The sequence below is a fragment of the Pleurodeles waltl genome, chromosome 7 (genome assembly GCF_031143425.1).
Source record: "Pleurodeles waltl isolate 20211129_DDA chromosome 7, aPleWal1.hap1.20221129, whole genome shotgun sequence".
Lineage (NCBI taxonomy): Eukaryota > Metazoa > Chordata > Amphibia > Caudata > Salamandridae > Pleurodeles > Pleurodeles waltl.
This window is the reverse complement of record NC_090446.1, coordinates 601,261,612-601,284,282: the sequence shown is the minus strand read 5'-3', so window position 1 is coordinate 601,284,282 and position 22,671 is coordinate 601,261,612. Positions and strand designations below refer to the sequence as shown.

Here is a 22,671-nt window from a genome sequence, read left to right as displayed (position 1 = left end):
CAGAACCCGCCACGCACTGCATGTTACACCAACTACTGACAATAGGGACAGAAGCCCACCAAATCACCAAGCTATACAAAACACAAATTGAAGGCACATTAGACCAATTGAGACCATTGAGAGATAAATGGGAAAGAACACTTGGAAAAGACCTCACAGACTGGGAGTGGAGGAAAATACTGGCGTACCCAAAGAAAGTATCGAGAAATACCTGTTTAAGATATAACCAGTATAACTACACTCATAGGACATATCTCACCCCACAGCGCTTAACCCGTATATATGGGGGCACCCCGGTGGAATGCCCCAGATGTGGTGTGGTGAGTGCCGATCTAGACCATATGGTATGGCAGTGCCCAGAGATCCAAACTGGATGGGGACTGGTGACAAATGACCTAGAGAAGCTAGTGGGATGCCCAATCCCACAGACCCCGGCGATATGCTTGGTAGGCCTGAAACAAGACCTCAAAATCGGGAACGTGCAGGAGCGGTACATAGATACTGCGCTAGCACTATATAGGCGGCTAATAGCAGCAGGCTGGAAATCAACTAAGGCCCTAGTAATAACGGAGTGGAGGCGGGATGTAGAGAGATGGGCGAGGGCTGAATTACAGGCCCTGAAGAGCGAGGAAGCAAGAGGGTTGCGTCAAAAACCAATAGCCCAGGCCTGGGAAGAGAGATTGTCAAATTGGAGAAGCGAAGTAATGGAAGAAAACAAGGACACAGAAGGCTCAGATTAGCAACTGGCAAGTGAAATAAGACATAGCAAGAAGAGACCATTGAATAGTAAATGACCCAACTTGTCAATAGAAAGGGTAAGAACTAATCAAGAGCAGGATGATATAAGACAATGCTCTAAACTGCACCCACATAAAAAGACATTTGGGAAAATGGCACCAGAAAGTTTAGGTTCATGTTTAAGTTTAGGTAAGCCGACAGGATAATAGTAATGACCAATCAATGACTACACCTCACTAAACTGAATGCAGAATAAGACATTGAACATAAATGAAGCTAATAACAATGACGCATGCTGAAAAGGAAAAAAAAAAAAAAAAAAAGAGGGGAAAAAAAAAAGAATAATGATGAAGAAGCACAAATAATGTCTAAAACTGTACATACATATAGTAAAGAATGCAACCTGTAAATGGCAAATGTTAATAAAAATATTTATTAAAAAAAAAAAAACAATGGTACCTCACTTGTTTGGGTAGGCCTAGTGCCTGTGAAAGGAAACGCCCCAAAACACAACGTGGACACATCAAAATTATCAAATACAAAAGTACTAGACACCCGAGGAAGTCCAGGGAGGTGTGACTTGCGTGGCACCCCCAGTGTTTTCTTACCCAGACTCCTTTGCAAACCTCGCAATTCGGCTAAAAACATCACATTTCGGAGACAAAGTTCTGGAATCGGAGAGGAGCCACACATTTCCTTCCACCCAGCGTTCCCCAAAGTCTCCTGATAAAAATGATACCTCACTTGAGTGGGTGGCCCAGGTGCCTGCAACAGAAAAATGCCAAAAACCTGTAGAGATTGAGGGGATAGCACAGCAAGTTGATAAGCACATATTTTTCTTTTATACATCTTTTAGGCTGACTCTGCTTTGGGGACCCACACAAGTGAGATCATTTTACTTGGGAGACTGAGGGGAATGCTGGGTGGTAGGAAATTTGTGCCAGAGCAGTGATCCTACAAAGAAAAGTGAGGAAAATATGCTTTTTTAAGCAAATTTTGAGGTTTGCAGAGGAGTCTGGGTAAGAAAATGTTGGTGGATCCAGGCAAGCCACACCTCCCTGGACTCCTTGGGGTGTCTAAGTTTAAAACATGTCTGGGTTTGGTAGGTTTCCCTAGATGAAGGCTGCACCCGGGACCAAAAACATAGATGCCCCCCCACCCCATAAACACAATACATCATTTGATGTGTCCACGTACTTATGTAATGTTCCAAACACTAAAATTGTGAAAAGAAATGCACTTAGGTTATGTTAAAAAGACCCCTCACCCACCAACCAAGTTGGTGGCATGCTTCACCATTGGGGTCCCACCCGAGGCACCTAGCGTGTCACTTTGTGCTGCGACACCGGATTACAGCGGAGCAGGTTTTGTCATTTTTACCATACATAAACGTTGGATTTGACACGAGGGTGAGTGATGGTTCAGTGGATCAACTTTTATTAACAAGAGATTTCACAAAATTGAAATGCACTGTTAATAACTGAAAGGCCAAAAAAACGAACCAATGGCTCACAGCTCGTGAGCTGTAAAGCCACGACAAGGCACCAACTGCTTTACAGTCCATTCACACACCTTTCATACATGACATGCACAAGACCATTCACGCCGCCAGCCACGGGCCCAGCACATTACAACACTCGCATCGCTAGACTGCGCCACTCAAGGGCCCATCACTTAGATACGCCCACATACCTGATACAGCAATCACACCAGCTGATGGGAGTGTGTGGACTGGCGTTTGGCTGGCAGTGTGTTGCAGTAGCCAACAGCAAGTCAATATTTACACTGCCAAACACAATGGCATAACTTTTTTTTTTTTTTGTAAAAAAAAAAGAAACCTCTAACTAATTAGAAATAAGTACAAAACTACAAACACAAAAGCTCTAACTAAATACACGACAGAAATGCCAGCCATGAAACTGAACACATGAAAATATAAAACAGGAAGTTTACGCTCACGGAAGTTCCCAGTAATTCTTCTGGGTGTGGTAATTCCTGAAACAGCCACCCACACACAGCCCAGGCTTTGAAGGACAAACGGGGCAGTACATTTGAGTCTCCCTCAGGATACCTCTTCGAGGACAGACTCTACATTTCTTAGCTGGAAAGTCTTTTTTGGGCGTGAGAGTAAAGTGCTCTGCAAAGTGGCGATTTTTCAATCTAGCCACATCCTCCTCCACTGCTTCTCTAGGAACTCTTGCCTGTTCCACCACAATAAGGCTGTCTATCACTGACTCCTGATACTTCACAAATGTAATCTTTGACTCTGGAGACCTATCCTTGAACACAATTAAAGCATTAAAAGTTGCCAAGTGGAACAGGTGAATTGCTAACTTCTTATACCAAACGTAAGACTTGCGAACAGCAGTATAAGGTTCCAACCTCTGATCAACTCTATCTACACCTCCCATGTGCTTATTATAATCTAAAATGCACACAGGTTTGCGCACTTCAGCCACCTGGCCCCAAACAGTCAAATGGGAAGTACTCTCATCATGGATGGTACTTGGCATGTAGATATCCCTCCTGTCTGTAAATTTCAGAGCTAGCAGCTCATAATTCCGCAAGGCACTGCACTGACCCCTCAAGTTTTTTACAGACAAGCTCCCTTGGATAGCCTTTCTGGTTACGAGTTGTGCTACAAGCAACAGTGTCCACTCTAAACAATTCCTTGAACAACTGCACTCCAGTGTAGAAGTTATCTACATACAAATGGTGACCTTTGTTAAACAGTTGTCTACAAAGTTCCCACACAATTTTTTCACTAACTTCAAAAGAGGGCGGACAACAAGGGGGGTCAATATTGGAATCACTACCAGTGTAGACCCGGAAATTATACACATATCCTGTACTACTTTCAGACAGCATATACAATTTAATTCCATACCGTGCCCTCTTGCTAGGAATGTACTGCCTAAAAACCAAACGACCTTCTTAGAAGAGGACCAAAGACTCGTCCACAGCTATTTCTTTGCCTGGAACATAGACCTCTGATAAATGATCTACAAAATGATCAAGACAGGCCTAATCTTAAAAAGACGGTCAGAATCAGGGTAATCTTGTGGCAAGGCTAAAGCATTGTCAACACAATGCAGCATCATAAGAAGAAGCAAATACTGATTACGACTCATGGTTGCAGAAAATATAGCCGTTGCCATCAAGGAAGTAGAAGACCAATAAGAAGTCAGTGACGGCTTCCTTATCAACCCCATCAAAAAAAGTAAAACCCAAAAACCGTTTCATCTCTTCCAAATTTGTGGGAATACACTGAGTAGCTCTAGAGTGAAGCCTACGTTTGGCAGCGTTGTCCCTCAAATACTGCTCTGCATACAGATTAGTCTGCTCAACAATCTCTTTCAAAAACACATCGTCCATAAACAACTCGAAGAAATTGACAGGCAAAAAGTTTTCCATATTGACTCTACACCCCGGGAGACCAGTAAAGGCAGGCAACTCTGGCTGCTCCATGTTTGGGGCAACCCAGAATTCAGGTCTTCCAATGGGAAACCTTTCAGCCGCACGTTGTTGCACTATTGGCACATCAGTGTCCTCCTCTAAGACAGGCCCTTCAGCTACACTGAGAGTGGCTTCCTCATCAGAAGATTCCTCTCCGACAGAAACTTCACTGCCAGAATCTCTCACTTCCTCCTCTGTCTCAGATGCAGAGTCAGTCTCATAATCATAATCAGACAATGACTCAAAAAGCATACCAGCAACCTGCTGAGTAGTCATCCTGTGGCTAGCCATGATCCTTCCTACGAAAAGTAACTGGACAGATGCACCCCCAACAACCAGCACTGTGTAAGATAAGTAATAAACAGAGTGTGGCTTTATCAGAAAGAGTTATGTACTGAAAAACTCTACCACTCACTTGCTGGAAAAAACTACTCACCAGCAACTACTCTGCACAGACACAGCAATCACCAGTGATATCCCACTAAAAAGAAAAAGAAAAGCAAATTAGAAATAAGACAAAAACAAATATCATTGTGCACAAATCTAAGGACCATTTCACACACAATCCTGCATTTAGTACACCACCTACAAACATGTCATTTATGCATGGCAACAATATTCCTTTGGAGTACATTGTTTTTACTTACCTAAAACATGCAACTACGCAAACTGCAGGTCAACCACTGCCAAAACCTCAAGGAGCCACAGCAAAGGAAGCAAAAGCTTTGAACTAGAATAAAAAAGGAGAAAGAGACTGTTATAATCATAAATGAAAATACTTTGCCAATTGACAAACACCCCACCATCAAGCATTTAAAAATTGGTGCCTGAGTGGATTCTGCCCCCCCCCCCCCCCCACCTTAGGGGCAGATGGGCCTACTAAAAAATAGGCCTATCTGCCCCAAGGGGGGCGGAAAATACCATTAGTAGTGTGCCCCGATGGGGAGTGACCAGGTGCACCCCCCCCTCCCCACAGACACAAAGAAAAAAAATCCCTGGCGTTCCAGTGGTCTCTGCCCCCCTTGGGGGTAGATCAACCTAAAAATAATAAGCCGTTCTGCCCACAAAGAGGGCAGATATGACCATAAATAATATGCCCCCCTAAGGGGAGCGACCCTTGCCCATGGGGCCACCCCCCTATACAATAAACACAGACACATACACACACACACTATCCCTGGTGCCTAAGTAGATGGGCCTAAAAACAAATAGGCCGCTCTGCCCCCAAAGGCACCAGAAATGGCCAACAGTTCTAAGCCCCCTTTGGAGGGGGGGGCGACCCTCCACAGAAATAAACAAATAAAAAAAAATCCCTGGCATTCCAGTGGTTTCTGCCTCCCTTGGGGGCAGATCAGCCTAAAAATAATAGGCCAATCTGCCCCCAAGGGGGGGACAGTAATGGCCCTAAATAATATGCTTCCCTAAGGGGAACGACCATTGCCCAAGGGGCCGCCCCCCATAAAATAAACACACACAGACACATTATCCCTGGTGCCTAAGTGGCTTCGGGCCTAAAAAAAATAGGCTGATCGGGGCAGAAATGGCCACCAGTTCTATGCCCCCTTTGGGGGGGGGGGGCGACCCTGGCCCAAGGGGGAGCCCCTGCACAGAAATAAACAACGAAAAAAAATCCCTAGAGTTCCAGTGGTTTTTGTCTCCCTTGGGGGGCAGATCAGCCTAAAAATAATAGGCCAATCTGCCCCCAAGGGGGGCAGAAATGGCCCTAAATAATATGCTCCCCTAAGGGGAGCGACCCTTGCCAACCCCCAGACAATAAACACACACAGACACATTATCCCTGGTGCCTAAGTGTCTTCTGCCCCCCTTGGGGGCAGATGGGCCTAAAATAAATAGACCGATCTGCCCCCAAGGCAGAAATGGCCATAAAATATATGCCTCCTAAAGGGGAGCGACCCTTGCCTAAGGGGCCACTCCCCAACGCATATAAAGCAAAAATACAATTTGTAAATAAAATCCCTGGTGTCTAGTGGGCAGTGCGATCGGGCAGCAGGAATGCTCAAAGAGACATCGAGGTAAATGAAAACCCTTTCCTTTTCCCCCCGATGCCTTTTTGTGTGCAATCCCTTCCCCGCCGGAGAAGAAACTCACCTGTTATCCTAACGCCGCGCTGGAAGCAAATGGCTTCCAGCGCGACCGGCACCCTCTAATGATGTCAGCGCGTGATCGCGCGCTGACATCATTAGAGGGGGCGGATCGGGGGTGGAAGGGGAAGCCCTTCCATCCCTGCCCTGGGGGGGGGTGGTGGGAGGGAAGACCACAGAGGGAGTGCTAGAGCTCCCTCTGAGCTCCAGTGCCGGGACTTAATGGTTACGGCCTCTGCACAGGAGCGCTGTGCCGTGGGATGTAACCATTACGTCTGTGGCACAGAACGAGTTAAGCATAAGGTTGTGATTAATTTTACATGTAAAAGAAAGAGGAACGATCAATACTGCTCCCTACCCAAATAATTACCTAGTAAAGGCAAGTTCTCTAAAGCAATGCCAGAGGGATGGACAAACGGTTTTGCTCCTGCTTCTCAGACTGGTGTTCTGCATCAATATGGAGAAATCATCCGTGATACCAGAATAAGAGAAGGCGTTTTGGGTGCAACATAATACTCAAATGAGGTACAGTCATCCCCTGGTTACAAAAGAGCCCTGCCATTCAATGGTCAAGCTTGCCTCTACCACAAGGGACAGTCTCTGATAGTCGGGATTCTGATTAAACTCATGGGGATGATGGCATCTTGCATACCGCTCGTCCTATTTGCCATATTAAACATGTGCCCCACACCAGAGTGGGTTTCAAACAAATGGTGTCAGGAAAAGGAGAGTTAAGAGGATCTAGTGATTGTCATGCAGGGAGTGCAGAAGGAGATAAAATGATGAAATATAAGGAAAGTGGGAGACCATTCAAGGCAGCAACCCGAAAAGTGGCCGTCACAATGGATGCATCCCACACAAGGTTTGTGGCATACATAAGAGATCTTAACATCAGTTGGACTTTGACCCCTGCTGAAGCAGTAAAACACATAAATGTGTTGGAACTAAAGACTGTTTTCCTTGCGCTCAAGGCCCTCCACAAACACAGAAAGGGGAGAACTGTCCAAGGGCAGACAGACCACTATGGTCTAACTCAACATGTAGGGGGGCTTTTACATATGCTTTTCTCCCAATTCCACTGATCCTGTTGGTAATCAGCAAGTGCAAACAGTCATCAATGACCTTAATCCTGATTGCGCCATAAGGGACAAGACAGACTTGGTTCTGTGGCCTCATAGAGATGTCACAAGAGGAAATAATTTAATGGCTGCACTCGCAGGACTTCCTCACAATGCAGAAGGGACAAATATGCCACCCAGATCCAGTTACCCTCAAGGTGACAGCATGGCTCCTGCGGACATAGAGTATAGCCACTTCAGTCTCCCTAGAAATAGCATGTGGATTCTGAGGGAGGCCAGGAGGACCACAACAAGAAGATTTTGCATTTTTAAGTAGAACAGGTGTAGGAAGTTGGCTCTGTATGCACTATTTCAAAGTAAGGAATAGTATGCACGGAGTCCAAGGGTTCCCCTTAGAGGTAAGATAGTGGCAAAAAGAGATAATACTAATGCTCTATTTTGTGGTAGTGTGGTCGAGCAGTAGGCTTATCAAAGGAGTAGAGTTAAGCATTTGTTGTACATACACACAGGCAATAAATGAGGAACACACACTCAGAGACAATTCCAGGCCAATAGGTTTTTGTATAGAAAAATATCTTTTCTTAGTTTATTTTAAGAACCACAGGTTCAAATTCTACATGTAATATTTTGCATGAAAGGTATTGCAGGTAAGTACTTTAGGACCTTTGAATAATCACAATAGCATATATATACTTTTCAAATAAAACACATATAGCTATTTTAAAACTAGACACTTAGTGCAATTTTCACAGTTCCTAGGGGAGGTAAGTAATTGTTAGTTCTTGCAGGGAAGTAAACCACCTACGGGGTTCAGGTTTGGGTCCAAGGTAGCCCACCGTTGGGGGTTCAGAGCAACCCCAAAGTTACCACACCAGCAGCTCAGGGCCGGTCAGGTGCAGAGTTCAAAGTGGTGCCCAAAACACATAGGCTTCAATGGAGAAGGGGGTGCCCCGGTTCCAGTCTGCCAGCAGGTAAGTACCCACGTCTTCGGAGGGCCGACCAGGGGGGTTTTGTAGGGCACGGGGGGGGACACAAGTTAGCACAGAAAGTACACCCTCAGCAGCACGGGGCGGCCGGGTGCAGTGTGCCAACACACGTCGGGTTTGTCGTTGAAATCAATGGGAGACCAAGGGGTCTCTTCAGCGATGCAGGAAGGCAAGGGGGGGGCTCCTCGGGGTAGCCACCACCTGGGCAAGGGAGAGGGCCTCCTGGGGGTCACTCCTGCACTGGAGTTCCGATCTTTCTGGTCCTGGGGGCAGCGGGTGCAGGGTTATGCCAGGCGTCGGGATCTGGGAATCAGGCAGTCGCGGTCAGGGGGAGCCTCGGGATTCCCTCTGCAGGCGTCGCTGTGGGGGCTCAGGGGGGACAACTTTGGTTACTCACAGTCTCGGAGTCGCCGGGGAGTCCTCCCTGAAGTGTTGTTTCTCCACAAGTCGAGCCGGGGGCGTCGGGTGCAGAGTTGCAAGTCTCACGCTTCTGGCGGGAAATGCAGTAGTCTTTAAGTTGCTTCTTTGGAAACAAAGTTGCAGTCTTTGGTGAACAGGGCCGCTGTTCTCAGGAGTTTCTTGGTCCTTCTAGAGCAGGGCAGTCCTCTGAGGATTCAGAGGTCGCTGGTCCTGGGGAAAGCGTCGCTGGAGCAGTGTCTTTTCGAAGTGGGGAGACAGGCTGGTAGGGCTGGGGCCAAAGCAGTTGGTGTCTCCGTCTTCTCTGCAGGGTTTTTCAGCTTAGCAGTCCTCTTCTTCTTAGGTTGCAGGAATCTGAGTTCCTTAGTTCTGGGGAGCCCTTAAATACTAAATTTAAGGGCGTGTTTAGGTCTGGGGGGTTAGTAACCAATGGCTACTAGCCCTGAGGGTGGGTACACCCTCTTTGTGCCTCCTCCCTGAGGGGAGGGGGGCACATCCCTAATCCTATTGGGGAATCCTCCATCTGCAAGATGGAGGATTTCTAAAAGTCAGAGTCACCTCAGCTCAGGACACCTTAGGGGCTGTCCTGACTAGCCAGTGACTCCTCCTTGTTTTTCTCATTATCTCTCCTGGACTTGCTGCCAAAAGAGGGGGCTGGGTCCAGGGGGCGGGCATCTCCACTAGCTGGAGTGCCCTGGGGCATTGTAACACGAAGCTTGAGCCTTTGAAGCTCACTGCTAGGTGTTACAGTTCCTGCAGGGGGTAGGTGTGAAGCACCTCCACCCAGAGCAGGCTTTGTTTCTGTCCTCCGAGAGCACAAAGGCTCTCACCGCATGGGATCAGAAACTCGTCTCTCAGCAGCAGGCTGGCACAGACCAGTCAGTCCTGCACTGAACAATTGGGTAAAATACAGGGGGTATCTCTAAGATGCCCTCTGTGTGCATTTTTTAATAAATCCAACACTGGCATCAGTGTGGGTTTATTATTCTGAGAAATTTGGTGCCAAACTTCCCAGTATTCAGTGTAGCCATTATGGAGCTGTGGAGTTCGTTTTTGACAGACTCCCAGACCATATACTCTTATGGCTACCCTGCACTTACAATGTCTAAGGTTTTGCTTAGACACTGTAGGGGCATAGTGCTCATGCACCTATGCACTCACCTGTGGTATAGTGCACCCTGCCTTAGGGCTGTAAGGCCTGCAAGAGGGGTGACTTACCTATGCCACAGGCAGTGTGAGGCTGGCATGGCACCCTGAGGGGAGTGCCATGTCGACTTAGTCATTTTCTCCCCACCAGCACACACAAGCTGGCAAGCAGTGTGTCTGTGCTGAGTGAGGGGTCCCCAGGGTGGCATAAGACATGCTGCAGCCCTTAGAGACCTTCCCTGGCATCAGGGCCCTTGGTACCAGGGGTACCAGTTACAAGGGACTTACCTGGATGCCAGGGTGTGCCAATTGTGTAAAACAAAAGTACAGGTTAGGGAAAGAACACTGGTGCTGGGGCCTGGTTAGCAGGGTCCCAGCACACTTCTCAGTCAAGTCAGCATCAGTATCAGGCAAAAAGTGGGGGGTAACTGCAACAGGGAGCCATTTCTTTACAACAGGTATGTTCACTGTTGTAACAGAGAGGGGCCCCTACTCTAGTACATAGGAAATCAGTCATTAAATACATGACACCCCTCTTAGTGAGTAACCTGATGTGTGCATCTTTAAGGTTCATTTGGCGGCCATTGTTGCATACACTAGGTGACAAACCTTTCACTATACCATTAAATCAAAATATTTTAAAGGGAGTTAATCGAATAGCTCTACCACAGGCAGTACCCTCACCCATGTTGAACAGAAACTTGGTGCTCATCCCGCTGATGAAGGACCCCTTTGAACCCATGCATAAGGCAGAGCTTAATGCATTTGAAACTAGAAACTATATTCCTAGTGGTGATCACCTCAGTATGTAGAGTTGGTGAACTACATGCTCCAACTACAGTGGAGCTCTACTTACAGGTACACAAAGGCAAAGTGGATATGAGTAGAAAATTCCTCTTCTCCTTCTCAAATTCATTACACACCTTTATGTTAACTAGTCCGTTCAGGTACCAGGGTTTTTTCAGCACCCAAAGATACATCTCAGATGTGTAGGGCCCGCTCAGCTTGTAAGGAAGGTGATGATGTTCTACTTACAAGAAACAAAACCAATCAGGAAGGGACCACAATTTAAAAAAATATGTTTTGCACTAGCTACCAGGGGTACAACCATATCGAAGTGAACCATAGCACAATGAATAACACTTACTATACAGGCAAAGAGCAGGATTAACTTTGGAGTATGGGCCACTCGTCCTTTCCACAAACAAAAAAGGGCAACATTTGTCTTCCTAGCAGATGTCTTTACTCAAAACAGCAACGTGGTCCTCCATAAATACTTTCACAAAATACTGTTGTGTAGAAATTCAGGTCAGGGGAGAGACACAGGTGTGACATAAGGTCCTGAAGCACCTGTATGCAAGTGCACACTCATTTCAACAACCCCTCTCCCCATCCCTGTTCCCCAGCCACACACCCCCAAGGAGAATAAAGGTATAAAACATAAAACTAATGCACAACATTTGATTTCAGAAGAATCCTGCTGCAAAATAAAATGAATACTTGCCTGTAGAAGTAGTTTTGCAGCTTGAAGAGTTTTCTGGATTCGCATATGACCACCTGCCTCCCTGGAAAGAGAGGGATTAAAAAGGTCAAGCCAAAAGAGAAGGAGTTGTTCAAGCAACAAGTTGCCAAGGAGAAAAAGAATCTGAAGATTGTGACAGGAACTTCTGGCGCATGCACCTAACATCACAAAACGACAGGCATGCCTCTAAATAGTGAAAGAGACGACACGGGGAAATAAAAAAAAAAACATTGAAAGAAAAAGGGCAAATATTTGGAGCTAGCAACTAGAAGTCGAAATAATGCATAGCAGATGGATCGAGTAAAATCTTCAGGCTGCAACACTACTCTTACAGATAATTAAGCAAGTAAGCATGTCAATATCACGGCTGCTGGTTGAGGGGTGAAATTGAAAGATTGTGATTGTAATCCACTCAGTTGCGATGATTTGACACATATTCCGGCGAGATTGTGTTCTCTAATTGGAGTCATCTTTACAAAAAACCACTTAATACGCACTGTGCAAAATACCTTAAATAATATATAGGTATTTGATAGCTGCTTGTATGTGAACCACCAATCATCGCAACCGGGTGGATTACAATCACAATCTTTCAATTGTAACCACCAACTGTTAATAAACAAATGTTGTCGGGCACAACCCTCTACTGACGGTATGGTCAGTGCTAAGACTTTGAAAAGCTATAGGTCTGCCTCAGTTGAACTTAGAAGAAAATGTTAAGTTAATTTTATGTGTGTAATGTGTTGTCTTGTGAATATTTTTGTATTGTATATAATTCACTGATGAGCCACTTTCTGCCTTGTGCATAACCAGTTGTAATAAATATTGGAAAGTTATTCATCCATAAAGACAGTATTGAGCACTGTTCTTCAAAAATATTGATTGAATTTATCCCTACCTTCAGACCGTTCTGTTTTTGCTTGTTGTGAATCAACAACAGAGCACATTTTCAAATTACTTGTGGTAATTTTTAGTAGCTTTTTCTTACTGTAGATTCAAATGTGACCCACGCAGCTCCCCATAAAGCGGACACCGAGAATACTAAATAGCTCTGTAGGCAAACTTTAAAAAGGCGTGTTTCTTTTAATGCTGCAGAAAAAAAAACATTGAGATAGGTGTTTACCATGAGCATAGTAAGATCCAGGGTAGTACAGGTATGAGTCATTCTACTCCAGTCTTACACGTGTTAGACTTTTGGGGAAAAAAAACATCTTACACATTTCAGAAACCAAGACTATATGAAAGCAATGCCCACATGTGAATCTACAACTGAAACAAGTTGATGGTTACATTAAGTAAAGCTTTCCTTTCTTTTGCTCATTGTACTTCCTCACAGTCACTTAAATGGTTAACCTCAATCTTGCTTTATCTCCCATCCACGTTTGTACTACCATCCATTACTTTATGCTCCTCCCCTCTGTGCCAAACAAATTGAATGTATGACCCATTCCCTTAAAGGTATTTTCATAGCCCTTACTGATATTCCTAGCCCCCACCCCTCCCCCACGTTCACTTATGTGTGCCTTCCTTCCCTGCTGATATTTCTTATGTCTATTTTTTTCCACTCCAGGGTCAGAGGCAGACCCTCCTTTTCAGTGCTACCATGCCCAAGAAGATCCAAAACTTTGCCAAGAGTGCTTTGGTCAAACCAATCACCATCAACGTAGGTCGGGCAGGAGCTGCCAGTCTGGATGTCATACAGGTGAGGCACCAATGTGTAACAAGAACATTTTGTAGTTTTTTTCCACATACTACATTAGACTGCCTGGCGCTCATTTAAGGTGCAACCTGCATAAATGAAGCTACTGTTAGTTGTGACCTGTGAAATGCAAATAAGTTAAATGCCAGTGCACATACGACTATCTGTTCTCTTACAGATCTCCCTGGTCCCTGTGTAATGACTCTCATGGCTGATATAGACTGGCTTGTGCACCACGTGTGATAGATGCCCTTTTGTTTTGCATGCAAGACCACACATCTAAAAATCTATGTACAGAACCCTATTGCACATTGAGAACACGCTCCCACTAATACACTGGGTTTCTGTGAGCACTGTGGTATTTTTCTATTGTCTAGCTTTTCAGATTTAAAAGTAATTGTTCTCTCACTAGCAAATGGGCATTTGGGTTTTACAGAGCCAGAAAATGAAATGTTGAGTCAAAACTTTGCAGGTTTTTTATACTGACACAAAATAAGTTTCCAGTCAAGAGGTTAGAAAAGCAGAATTCCTCTTGTGGCACAGGACAACGGGGAGTAATTATTTCAGATTCTTGTGGTCTGAAAAATAATTCTGCAAGAATGATCAAGATACTGAAAATAATTGCAATGTTGAAGTTCGGTGGGAAAAGAAAAGGTGTCCGTTGGTTTGTTACAATAGAGGTGTGAAGGAATCTCCCACTTCTAAGAAATAGTTAGCTTCTCTGAAGTGAAACTCTTGCTGCATTTTCAGCTGGTCCTTATCTATGTGAGCTGCTAGACTTCAACAACAGCGATATATATTAAACAGCTAAATGTGACCCACGCTCCAACTGATAAATTCTTTCACTAGATTTTCGTTGCCTTATAGTGGCAAGTGCTTGTTTTGAATTATTTTCCTTTAGATGGCTCTGCTGACTGCCTCATTTATATGTAATGTCAACATCAAAGAACATTGAGAAAGGCTGAGATTTGACTTACAACCCAGGTCATTAGGCTTCAAGTTTGTACCACCAGATGAGCACAAGATGTCTGAAGGCCATTACATACTGCTTATTTTGAGCTGTTTTGCCTCCCACTGGAAGCACACTGCGCCGCATAGGTTTCAAGTCTGTGCTAAATTCCCTTTCTTCCTCCAACAAATGTTGGTTAACTCAGTGAAAGATATCCATCTTTTTCCATTAGTCAAAAGAGCAACTTGATAAGTATGAGGAATATGCCAGGCTTCTCCTTTTGCTGAGGTCCTGGTAAATATTCCACCAAAGACCGCCCCACACCCTCCCCCAACCATAGACAGAGGAGTTTCAGCCACCAAAGGATGAAGATGCACCAGAAGTGTTATCCACCAGTTAGCCAACATTGCTGTTGTTTTGCAGGCCAGAGTGGCAGTGTAGTAGATGAATGCAACCAAAGGTAGTTGGAGAAAGTGGACTATGCACTTTAACACTCCAGTGGTTTTTGAGTAGGACGTTCATGATGCTCTGTAAGGCATGAAGGCTGATACAGCACGTTCTTTAGGATCTCTAAAAGTGTGCCACACTTATTCCTTTCATTGTTCAAACCCAGGATCCAAACATCTTACAAAGGTTGCTATCAGTTTCAACCGTACCAGTCACAACATCAGGATTTCCTATACCTACCTATTCAGCAAAGTACACAATATAATGTCCAGACCGCTAGAAAACGCCTCTTCAGAATATAGAGCCAAGTTGAGCATGACTTGTCATTTACTTCTGCAACAAATTTTCCTCACACCAGGCTGTGGCAGGATGACGAACTACTGCCACTTTTAGAACAGCATCCCCTTACACAGTTGGATGTTCTACATCCAAATTGGATGGAGTTGGTTAAAAAAAAAAAAAAAAAAAAAGACCCCTGAAAATTCACCCAAATATAAGTCTCACTAGCACATTGTATCCAAGCAGGATGTCATGTAATTTATTATCGAAGAATTCCTGGACACCACAGACTGTCAAGACACTGTATTTTGCCTATCCACCTGGGAAATCACACATTCCCAAAGTTCTTTGTAGCCAGTCAGTACAATCAATTCAGGGCTAACAGCAGAGGTAACCTATTGCCTGGACTTGGTTGTGGCTTGCCTCCAAGTCATCTATATATTGCATCGTTCCTTATTGAAATGACTTATACCTGAAAGCATAAACCATGTTGGCAACTATAAATCTGTTTCAGTGATTGGGTCTGTCATTAAATCGAAAAAATGTTGTCTTTGCTTTTTGGTCAAGAGGTGGTTTTCTGGGTACTTGGCCGAATACCATTAAATTAAAACTCCATAGAAATAAAGAGAAAATGTACAGCTTTAGCAAGATTAGTCAGGAAGGACTGTTGGACTGCAAGACTTTACTTCATCCTTATTCTCTAGTCAGGGTCACTGGTCCATGCGGAGAAACAGTTCTACATTAATGTTCTGGTGCTATTCAATTAGGCCTCTGGGTATTTTTTTGCCCGACTGTGCTTACAGAGGCAAACTCAAGGACAGCCTGCCTGACTTCAGGGTAGTATATTGAGTAGAAGCACAGCTCACCTGGCACTGGGCTATCAAAAAACACATTTCAGTCTCTGCTGGGAAAAGATATTGACTTTGGGGGCTTGCTCAGGAGAGCCAGATGTTCTTGCCAAGAGTGGACAGTGGATCACTGCTGTAACAAAACTTGAGGGGTTCCCCTGCTAAGCATATGGAAGGTCCACACTCCGGACTCACTCAGGAGCTCATAGGCCAAAGTACTGTGCTGAGGGGGACCCAGGAGCTCGTCCCAAACCGTGGGGGCCTTAGTTACACCACTGCTTTGGATGATGATTAGCTGCAGGCTACATTTGTTAACTGGATCACACATCACTAGAAGTACTTCGCAGTGAATGAGTGAAAGAAATGTTGTTCCTTTTCTTGTACTTACTGGCCACAGGTGGAGGCATTCACCATGCTTAGGTTCTTTTCCCCTCCTCCTCCAACTGTTTTCTAGGATAAGTAGAATCATTTTTTGATAAACAGTTATGGATGTATGCAGTGCAGTGAATAAAACACATAGCTCCACAGAACCCACCTTACTCGTGATGCCAACTTAGAGTGATCATGCAGTTGCATAGTTATTCATCTATCCCCAAACTGTAGTATTCCCACCATTTACTCCAGATTCTACCATATTTTAGGGGGCAACCTTTGGCAACGTAGATGTGTTCTTCTATATTTGCACACAATCCACTCCCACCTTCCATTTGGATAGTTTAGGTGGTTTAGCAGCTCTTCGTTTCTTGATTAGATCTCTTTTGGCTATCATGATGGCCATGCCCACCAAGTGATGTTTCCTGTGGGTGTCGCCCAGGTCATCTAATACTCCTAAAAGGGACTGCTTTGGTGGATCTTAAACAGCAGTTAGGGATCACTAGTAGGAAGTTTTGGATGTTGTATAAGTATCGTGGTAGAACCATAATTTTAAACTAGGCTACTCTACCTAGAATGTGAGCAGCAGTCTCATGCATCGCTGGAGGTTGACTTTCACGCATTCATTCTGGGGGATATGTTGCGGTTCCAAGTTAGGCAGAGTATGGAGGAAATATATATCACCAAGTATTTAAAGCTTCTCCATCTGAATTAGTTGGGATTTATTCTGGTTGCTATGGGGATCAGAGACTTCCTCTTAGAAGTCTAGTATTTAGAGAAAGTGTAGGCCTGTGATCTGAGGGTTCCACACAGGAGTTTTCTATCTGCATACAGTGCTAGTCTTTCAGATAGCACTCTGTTGACCATTGTCTGTGCTTGCCACTCGGAGTATTGCAAGCCTAGGTATCTACATATCTGCCATCCAAAGCCCATTATTTCAAGATCCATTCTCCGAAAGGTCCAATCCACTGAGTCGAAGGCTTTCTCTAAATCAACAAGTAGGAGAGCACAGGAGCCATTCAGTTCCTTAGGGAGAGCCATTGCTAAATGCACTCATGATATACAGTAGCATGTACCCCACATTGATCCAGTTGGACCAAGGTGGTCCAAACTTGTTGGAGCCAGTTGGCTAGAATTTTTTTAAATATCTTTACTTCTGTGTTATTGAAGGATATTAGCCTGTATGAAGCACATTGGTTGGGTGGTGGCAGGTGTCATAGTTGGACTCTTGCTCCTAGGCGAGACTGCTAGTTTAGGGTTGACCGCACTTTTATTTGTAGGTGACTAGGCCAATCCTACAACACGTCACAACTGTCGGCCCAGCCCTCCCGGCCCACAGAAGCTGTATCCCACCAAAAACCCAATCAGTAAGAGGGGATTTCTGGCAGCCTTTATGCATGGACTCTAGAGTGCCACATCTCAGGGGAGTCATGGTTGAACAGAGATTACCCTTTTCTCACGGTAGTAATAAGTTTCAATCACACAGGCAATAATGGAGATGCAGGAAAGTTTTTAACAGGTTTTTTAAAAAGACTTTAATCTACTGTAAAATGCATGAGCTGCAATGTTTAGGATAATGAATGATGCAAGAAGCATAATTCTGAAGATGAGAGTCGTGAATACAAAGACCCCCCCGACCATCTTGGAATAAACATGAAATGTAAAATATCCCTAAAACCCTAGCATGAAGAACTTAATCTCTAACCTAATGAGAGCTAGGTGTGTTAAACCTAATCTGCAGTAAAATGTCCATGGGAAGTGCCCCTCCAACCCTTGTTACCTTGGACTGAGGTCTAGGTCAGACTGGGTCTGCGTCAAGGCGACGTGCAGTATAGACAGCGTCTATAGCATCTGGTAGGAATTCCTCTGATAACCTTGTCTGCGTAAGACGTATTTATACAGATCTTGTAGGACCCCTGACACAGGTATAATCCCAAACAGTGGATAAGGAGGAATACTTTGGGCGGCAATTATATAAACAAGTGCCTCCAAATATACGTTATGTTCTTGTCACATGTAAGTAGGAAAGGGACATGATATGAATACCTACCTATCTCACTTAACTTTGACGCTGATAGTGACTCCTTCCTAGAGTGGCATTGATAACTTAAAGTCAAAACATTTCACTAACTATAAACATAGCAGCCATTTTAAAAGAAATAATTAAATAAATAGGCTAAGACAGAGCAAACTATGTAGGTTAAAAGTCACTAGGTGACGGGGCACAGGCCTGCAAGCCAGAATGCTAAGCTAAACTCCTGATTCCCATTAAAACTGAATAGAATCCACTACACAGGCTTAGGGATAACCACATTAGTGTTCATGTCCTGCTCTTGGGAGACATGGACCTTCAGAACTGCCTCTACATGCAGGTTAAATCGTTTTTGGGGTTGTGGGCAGGGAGAAGGGTCCCAGAATGAAGGTAATATTGAAGAAGATATCTGTCCGGGCCAGGTGTTTTGCCTAAGGTCATTCCCTCTATCGCCTCATCAATCTCTCCCCTGGTAATCAGCATGTCAAGAACAACGTTGTCTTGCGAAGAGATTGGATGAAGCGGAATCTCTGCAAGTATGGAGCCTTGTTGTTTGCAGATCGAGAGCGGGTGTTGTGCATATAATGTTTGGTAATAAGAAGTGAATACAGCTCCAATCCCTGGGGACCTGCAACTTTGAGAACCTGACATATCTTTAATCTCTTGGATCATTCTGAAGGCTGTTTCTCTGGTGGTCCGTGATCAGCCAGAACATAACTTCCCAAACTTGTCCCCTTGTTCTTATACCTCTGTGTTGAGGCTCTCCAGCACTGGACGACCTCTTCCATGGAAATCTGCCACAGTATCATTTTGGAAAGGGCCAATTGATGGTGGGTGAGCTTGGAGGCCCACATAATGCATTTCCTCTCTAGTAGTAGGATGTGAGTTGTGTATCTTGCAGCTTAAGGTTCTCTGTACGTCAGATTTAGCTTTTGGCTATGCCCCTAATTGACTCCTTGCTCGTTGCCCACACAGTCCCTGCTGAGTCCACCCTCCCTTGGTTGGTGTCAAAATGTGTTTGTATTTTAGTAGAGAGGAAGCCTGCAGATTGTTTGTCTGAGATATCTGGTATTAAAAAGCCAAATGGGGTCAGGGTTGCCCCTGTGCTCCCGATTGTGATTATGATCAATGCGTCATCTGAGATGCCCCTAGGGAGGATTTTAACCACATGAACTCTGTAGTGCGTCTATTGCTGGTAACACCAGGAAATCTGTTCAGGAGAGTGTATTGTGTGGGTGCATTCCCCATCCTGGGGGTGACCTTTCCTCCAAAAATCACCAAAGCAGTCCAGCCAACCCCTTAGTTGTTTATTCCTCATTAGATGGCCAGATGTGGGGAGTCCCTAAGTATCCAATTAGTGGTTCTGTATAGCATTATAATCACCATCCACAATTGTCATCCTATGTGGAAATGTTAGGATTGTCACTGTGAAAGCGTACGGAGTTGGGGTGAGTAAGTTGTGTGGGATAAAAAGGCTCAGGAGGTTGTACTGTTGTCCCTCAAAAAGACTTTCCACTCCCCCGTACCTGCCCAGTGGGTCAGTGATTGTGGACGTAACCACTAGGGGGAAGGATCTGTAGGAGTATGGCAATGCCCCTGGAGCCCCATGGAAGAAATTATTGTATCCGTACATTTGTAGAAAGTAACGGTGGGAGCACAAAAGGTGTGTTTCTTGCAGCATATTTAATGGTTGGGAACGTTTAGTTTACCAAGTACCGCTTCTTTCTTAATACTGTCTAGGTGGCTGTTTACATTTCAAGAGATGGCAGGGTGGGCCATAGTGGGTAATATGGAATATGGCAACCGCATGATGGGATTTGTCCGTGACCGCACAGGCAAGGATCAATAAGGTCTGGTAAGTGGATTCTTGGTCTGTGGAGGTTGGTTATCTGAGTCTGTAGCCTAGAGTGTGGAGGTAGAACTGAGCAAAAACAAATAAAAAAATGCACATTCCTTCCCAACAACCACAAAGCCCATATTTCTTCCCCTGATAAATCTTTCTCTTTATAAATGCCAAGTAAACAAAACACTACAAAGTCCCATGGGATATTAGAGGTGGATGTCCTTCTACATGAAGGATAATCAGCCAGTGGTGCAGTTCATTATGGTCTCCAGGAGTGAGTGGTGGAGAGAAAGAACTTGTGTTCTTGTACCACAAGCTGAAGTCTTGTGTTCCTATGCCAGTCTTAGAGTTGCAGACTAGACTCTTGGGCCAATTCTAACCCAGACCCTGACATAAGAGTTGCCACTCCAGAACGGTATGATATTTTTAGATGAGACCAACCTTCTAAAAGCTGTGTTCCGTCTGGCCCATTCCTCAGCTGGACTGCGAAGCCCTTATGTTTGATCTGAAATTAAATAACATCAGTGCCTTTAATGGTATTCTACTTTATTGTCCACCTGGTCCCAGGGTAAATTTTATCCAAATCTTGATGGATTTTACTGAATCCTGCATAGACTCCCCTAATTTTACCATCCTGGGTGAATTTAATTTTCATCTTCATCTGCTTGAAAATGGAGATGCTGAGCATCTAGTTGACAGTTTGCTCAGTTTGACCTCACACAAATTGTAAATTTGCCTACTCACCAGGCCAACCACACACTAGATGAAGTTTTTACCAACAAATCCTATTTGAATTTGAGAAAGCCTTGCCTTTACCTTAGACAGATCATAAAGCTGTCTTGCTTAATTTTAAAATCCCTAATGATAATTCTTTTAACCTTAACGCACCCACCACATCCAAATTCCACCCTTGGCAGAAGATTGATAAAATTGAATTAAATAATATTCCTTTAAGGTCTTACCCTACACTAGAAAGTAATAGTGACCATCAATTTCACTGATTGGTTGATTCCGCAGTCACTTAGTTGCCCCATCAAAACATTTGTTAGAAACCACAGAAAGAAACCCTCTGCTCCTTAGTATTCTCTAGACCTCAAAAACTAAAACAAAAACAGTAGAAGACAGGAGCAACTTTAGAGGAAGGATTATTGTCATGAGGAAAAAATAAAAATAAATTATTACTCAATGATTGCAAAGCTTTAATTATAGCGGAAAAATCTAGATACTTCACATAAACAATCAATACAGCCAAAGACACCACCAAGGAGTTATTAAAAACGGAAAAACTCTTAACTAATTGTCATAATAGTAATTTCATTAGGCCTGATCAAACTTCGTGTAATAGATTGGCAAACTTTTTTCAATCAGAGGTGAATCTGATTTTTAATGAATTCACTTCATTGAATACTGCCATCCCTTTTGCAGCTACTGATCAAAATGATTTACCCTTAGAAGCCATAATTGTCAGATCGAGTGCCTTACATAGTGTTTTTGCTGCCTTAACCCACCACACCCTTCCTATTATAAAGTTGCCAGAGTCATTGAATCCACTAAATATGGAGCACCTTTTTGTTCCTTGCCCTCTTCGTGCGCCATGGGGTTTCAGACACAGTATCAGTCCACCTCTTTGAACCTCTGAACACAATTATGAGTTCTGGACACTTTCCCGCAGCTTGGGAAAAAAGTCTCAGTGCTTCCTCTAATAAAAATAAAAAAACCTTCCTTGACCCTCTGGATGTGAAGAACTATCAGCCCATCTCGTGCCTTCCTCTGCCCGCCAAGATATTAGATATTTAGAACCACCCATTGTACTGAGTCAGCTCTAGTGGTTGCAACAGAGGAAATTAGAACCATCGTTGTTGGTCATGTTTGATTTGTCAGCCATTCACTGTTTATCAACTGGCTCAAGAGCATTGGCATAAAAGACTCCGCACTTTCTCTTCTTAACTCCTTCCTGTCTGACAGAGAGCAAGTTGTCGGTTTGGGATACTTTACTCCAAAGTCCTTTTCCCTCCCGTGTGGGTATCCCAAGGATCTTCATTAAGCCCTACATTTTTTAAATGTTTTTACTCCCTTGGCCAATCTGATTCCCTCCTACAGGTTTTCTGTAATATCTTACGCCGACGAAACGCAGATTGTACTGTCTGTCTCGTGTAACGTTGAAGAGGTGACTAAACAATTCAATAATTGCAGGGGGGGAAATTGTATGCTGGATGAAGAATAATGTTTTTAAGTTGAACTTGAATGAGACAGAGGTACTCCTATTTGGCAACAACAACTCTTTTTGGAACTCATCCTGGTGGCCTCAAAACCTCAGCCCTCCTTCCTCCCCAGTGCAAAAGATTAAAAATGTAGGAATCCTCTTTGATGCTAAACTCTGCTGTGCAGACCAGATTAATCAGGTCACATCTTTGTGTTTTTTTTTCTGTTAAGAACTTTGAAAAAGATTTTTCCCTTCATCCCCTTAGAGCTCCAGAAAACAGTCATAATTGCACCAGTCATCTCAAGGATAGACTACTGCAATGCTTTTTATGTTTAGCAATGACTATGGAAAAAACTCCAGACTCTCCAAAATACAGCAGCTCGTCTGCTCATGAAAATCCCAAAATTCAGCCCGGTCTCGCAAACCTTTATCAGCCTTCACTGGCTTCCAGTCCTTGAGCGAGTTAAATTCAAAGCTGTTTGCTTGGTTCACAAAGCACTGTTTAATGGGGCCTCAATTATCTCCAAAAGATTTTTTTATTGCCATCTTCCTA

At 44.1% G+C, this 22,671-nt stretch overlaps 1 protein-coding gene across 1 annotated transcript in view; it reads left to right on the top strand.

Moving 5' to 3' along the window:
* DDX41 (DEAD-box helicase 41) overlaps positions 1-22,671 on the top strand; it is a 167,815-nt gene that overhangs the window by 94,308 nt on the left and 50,836 nt on the right. The window contains exon 11 of the mRNA XM_069244503.1: positions 13,017-13,148. Within this exon, the coding sequence (XP_069100604.1) occupies positions 13,017-13,148 (132 nt within the window). The remainder of the gene's footprint in view (positions 1-13,016; positions 13,149-22,671) is intronic.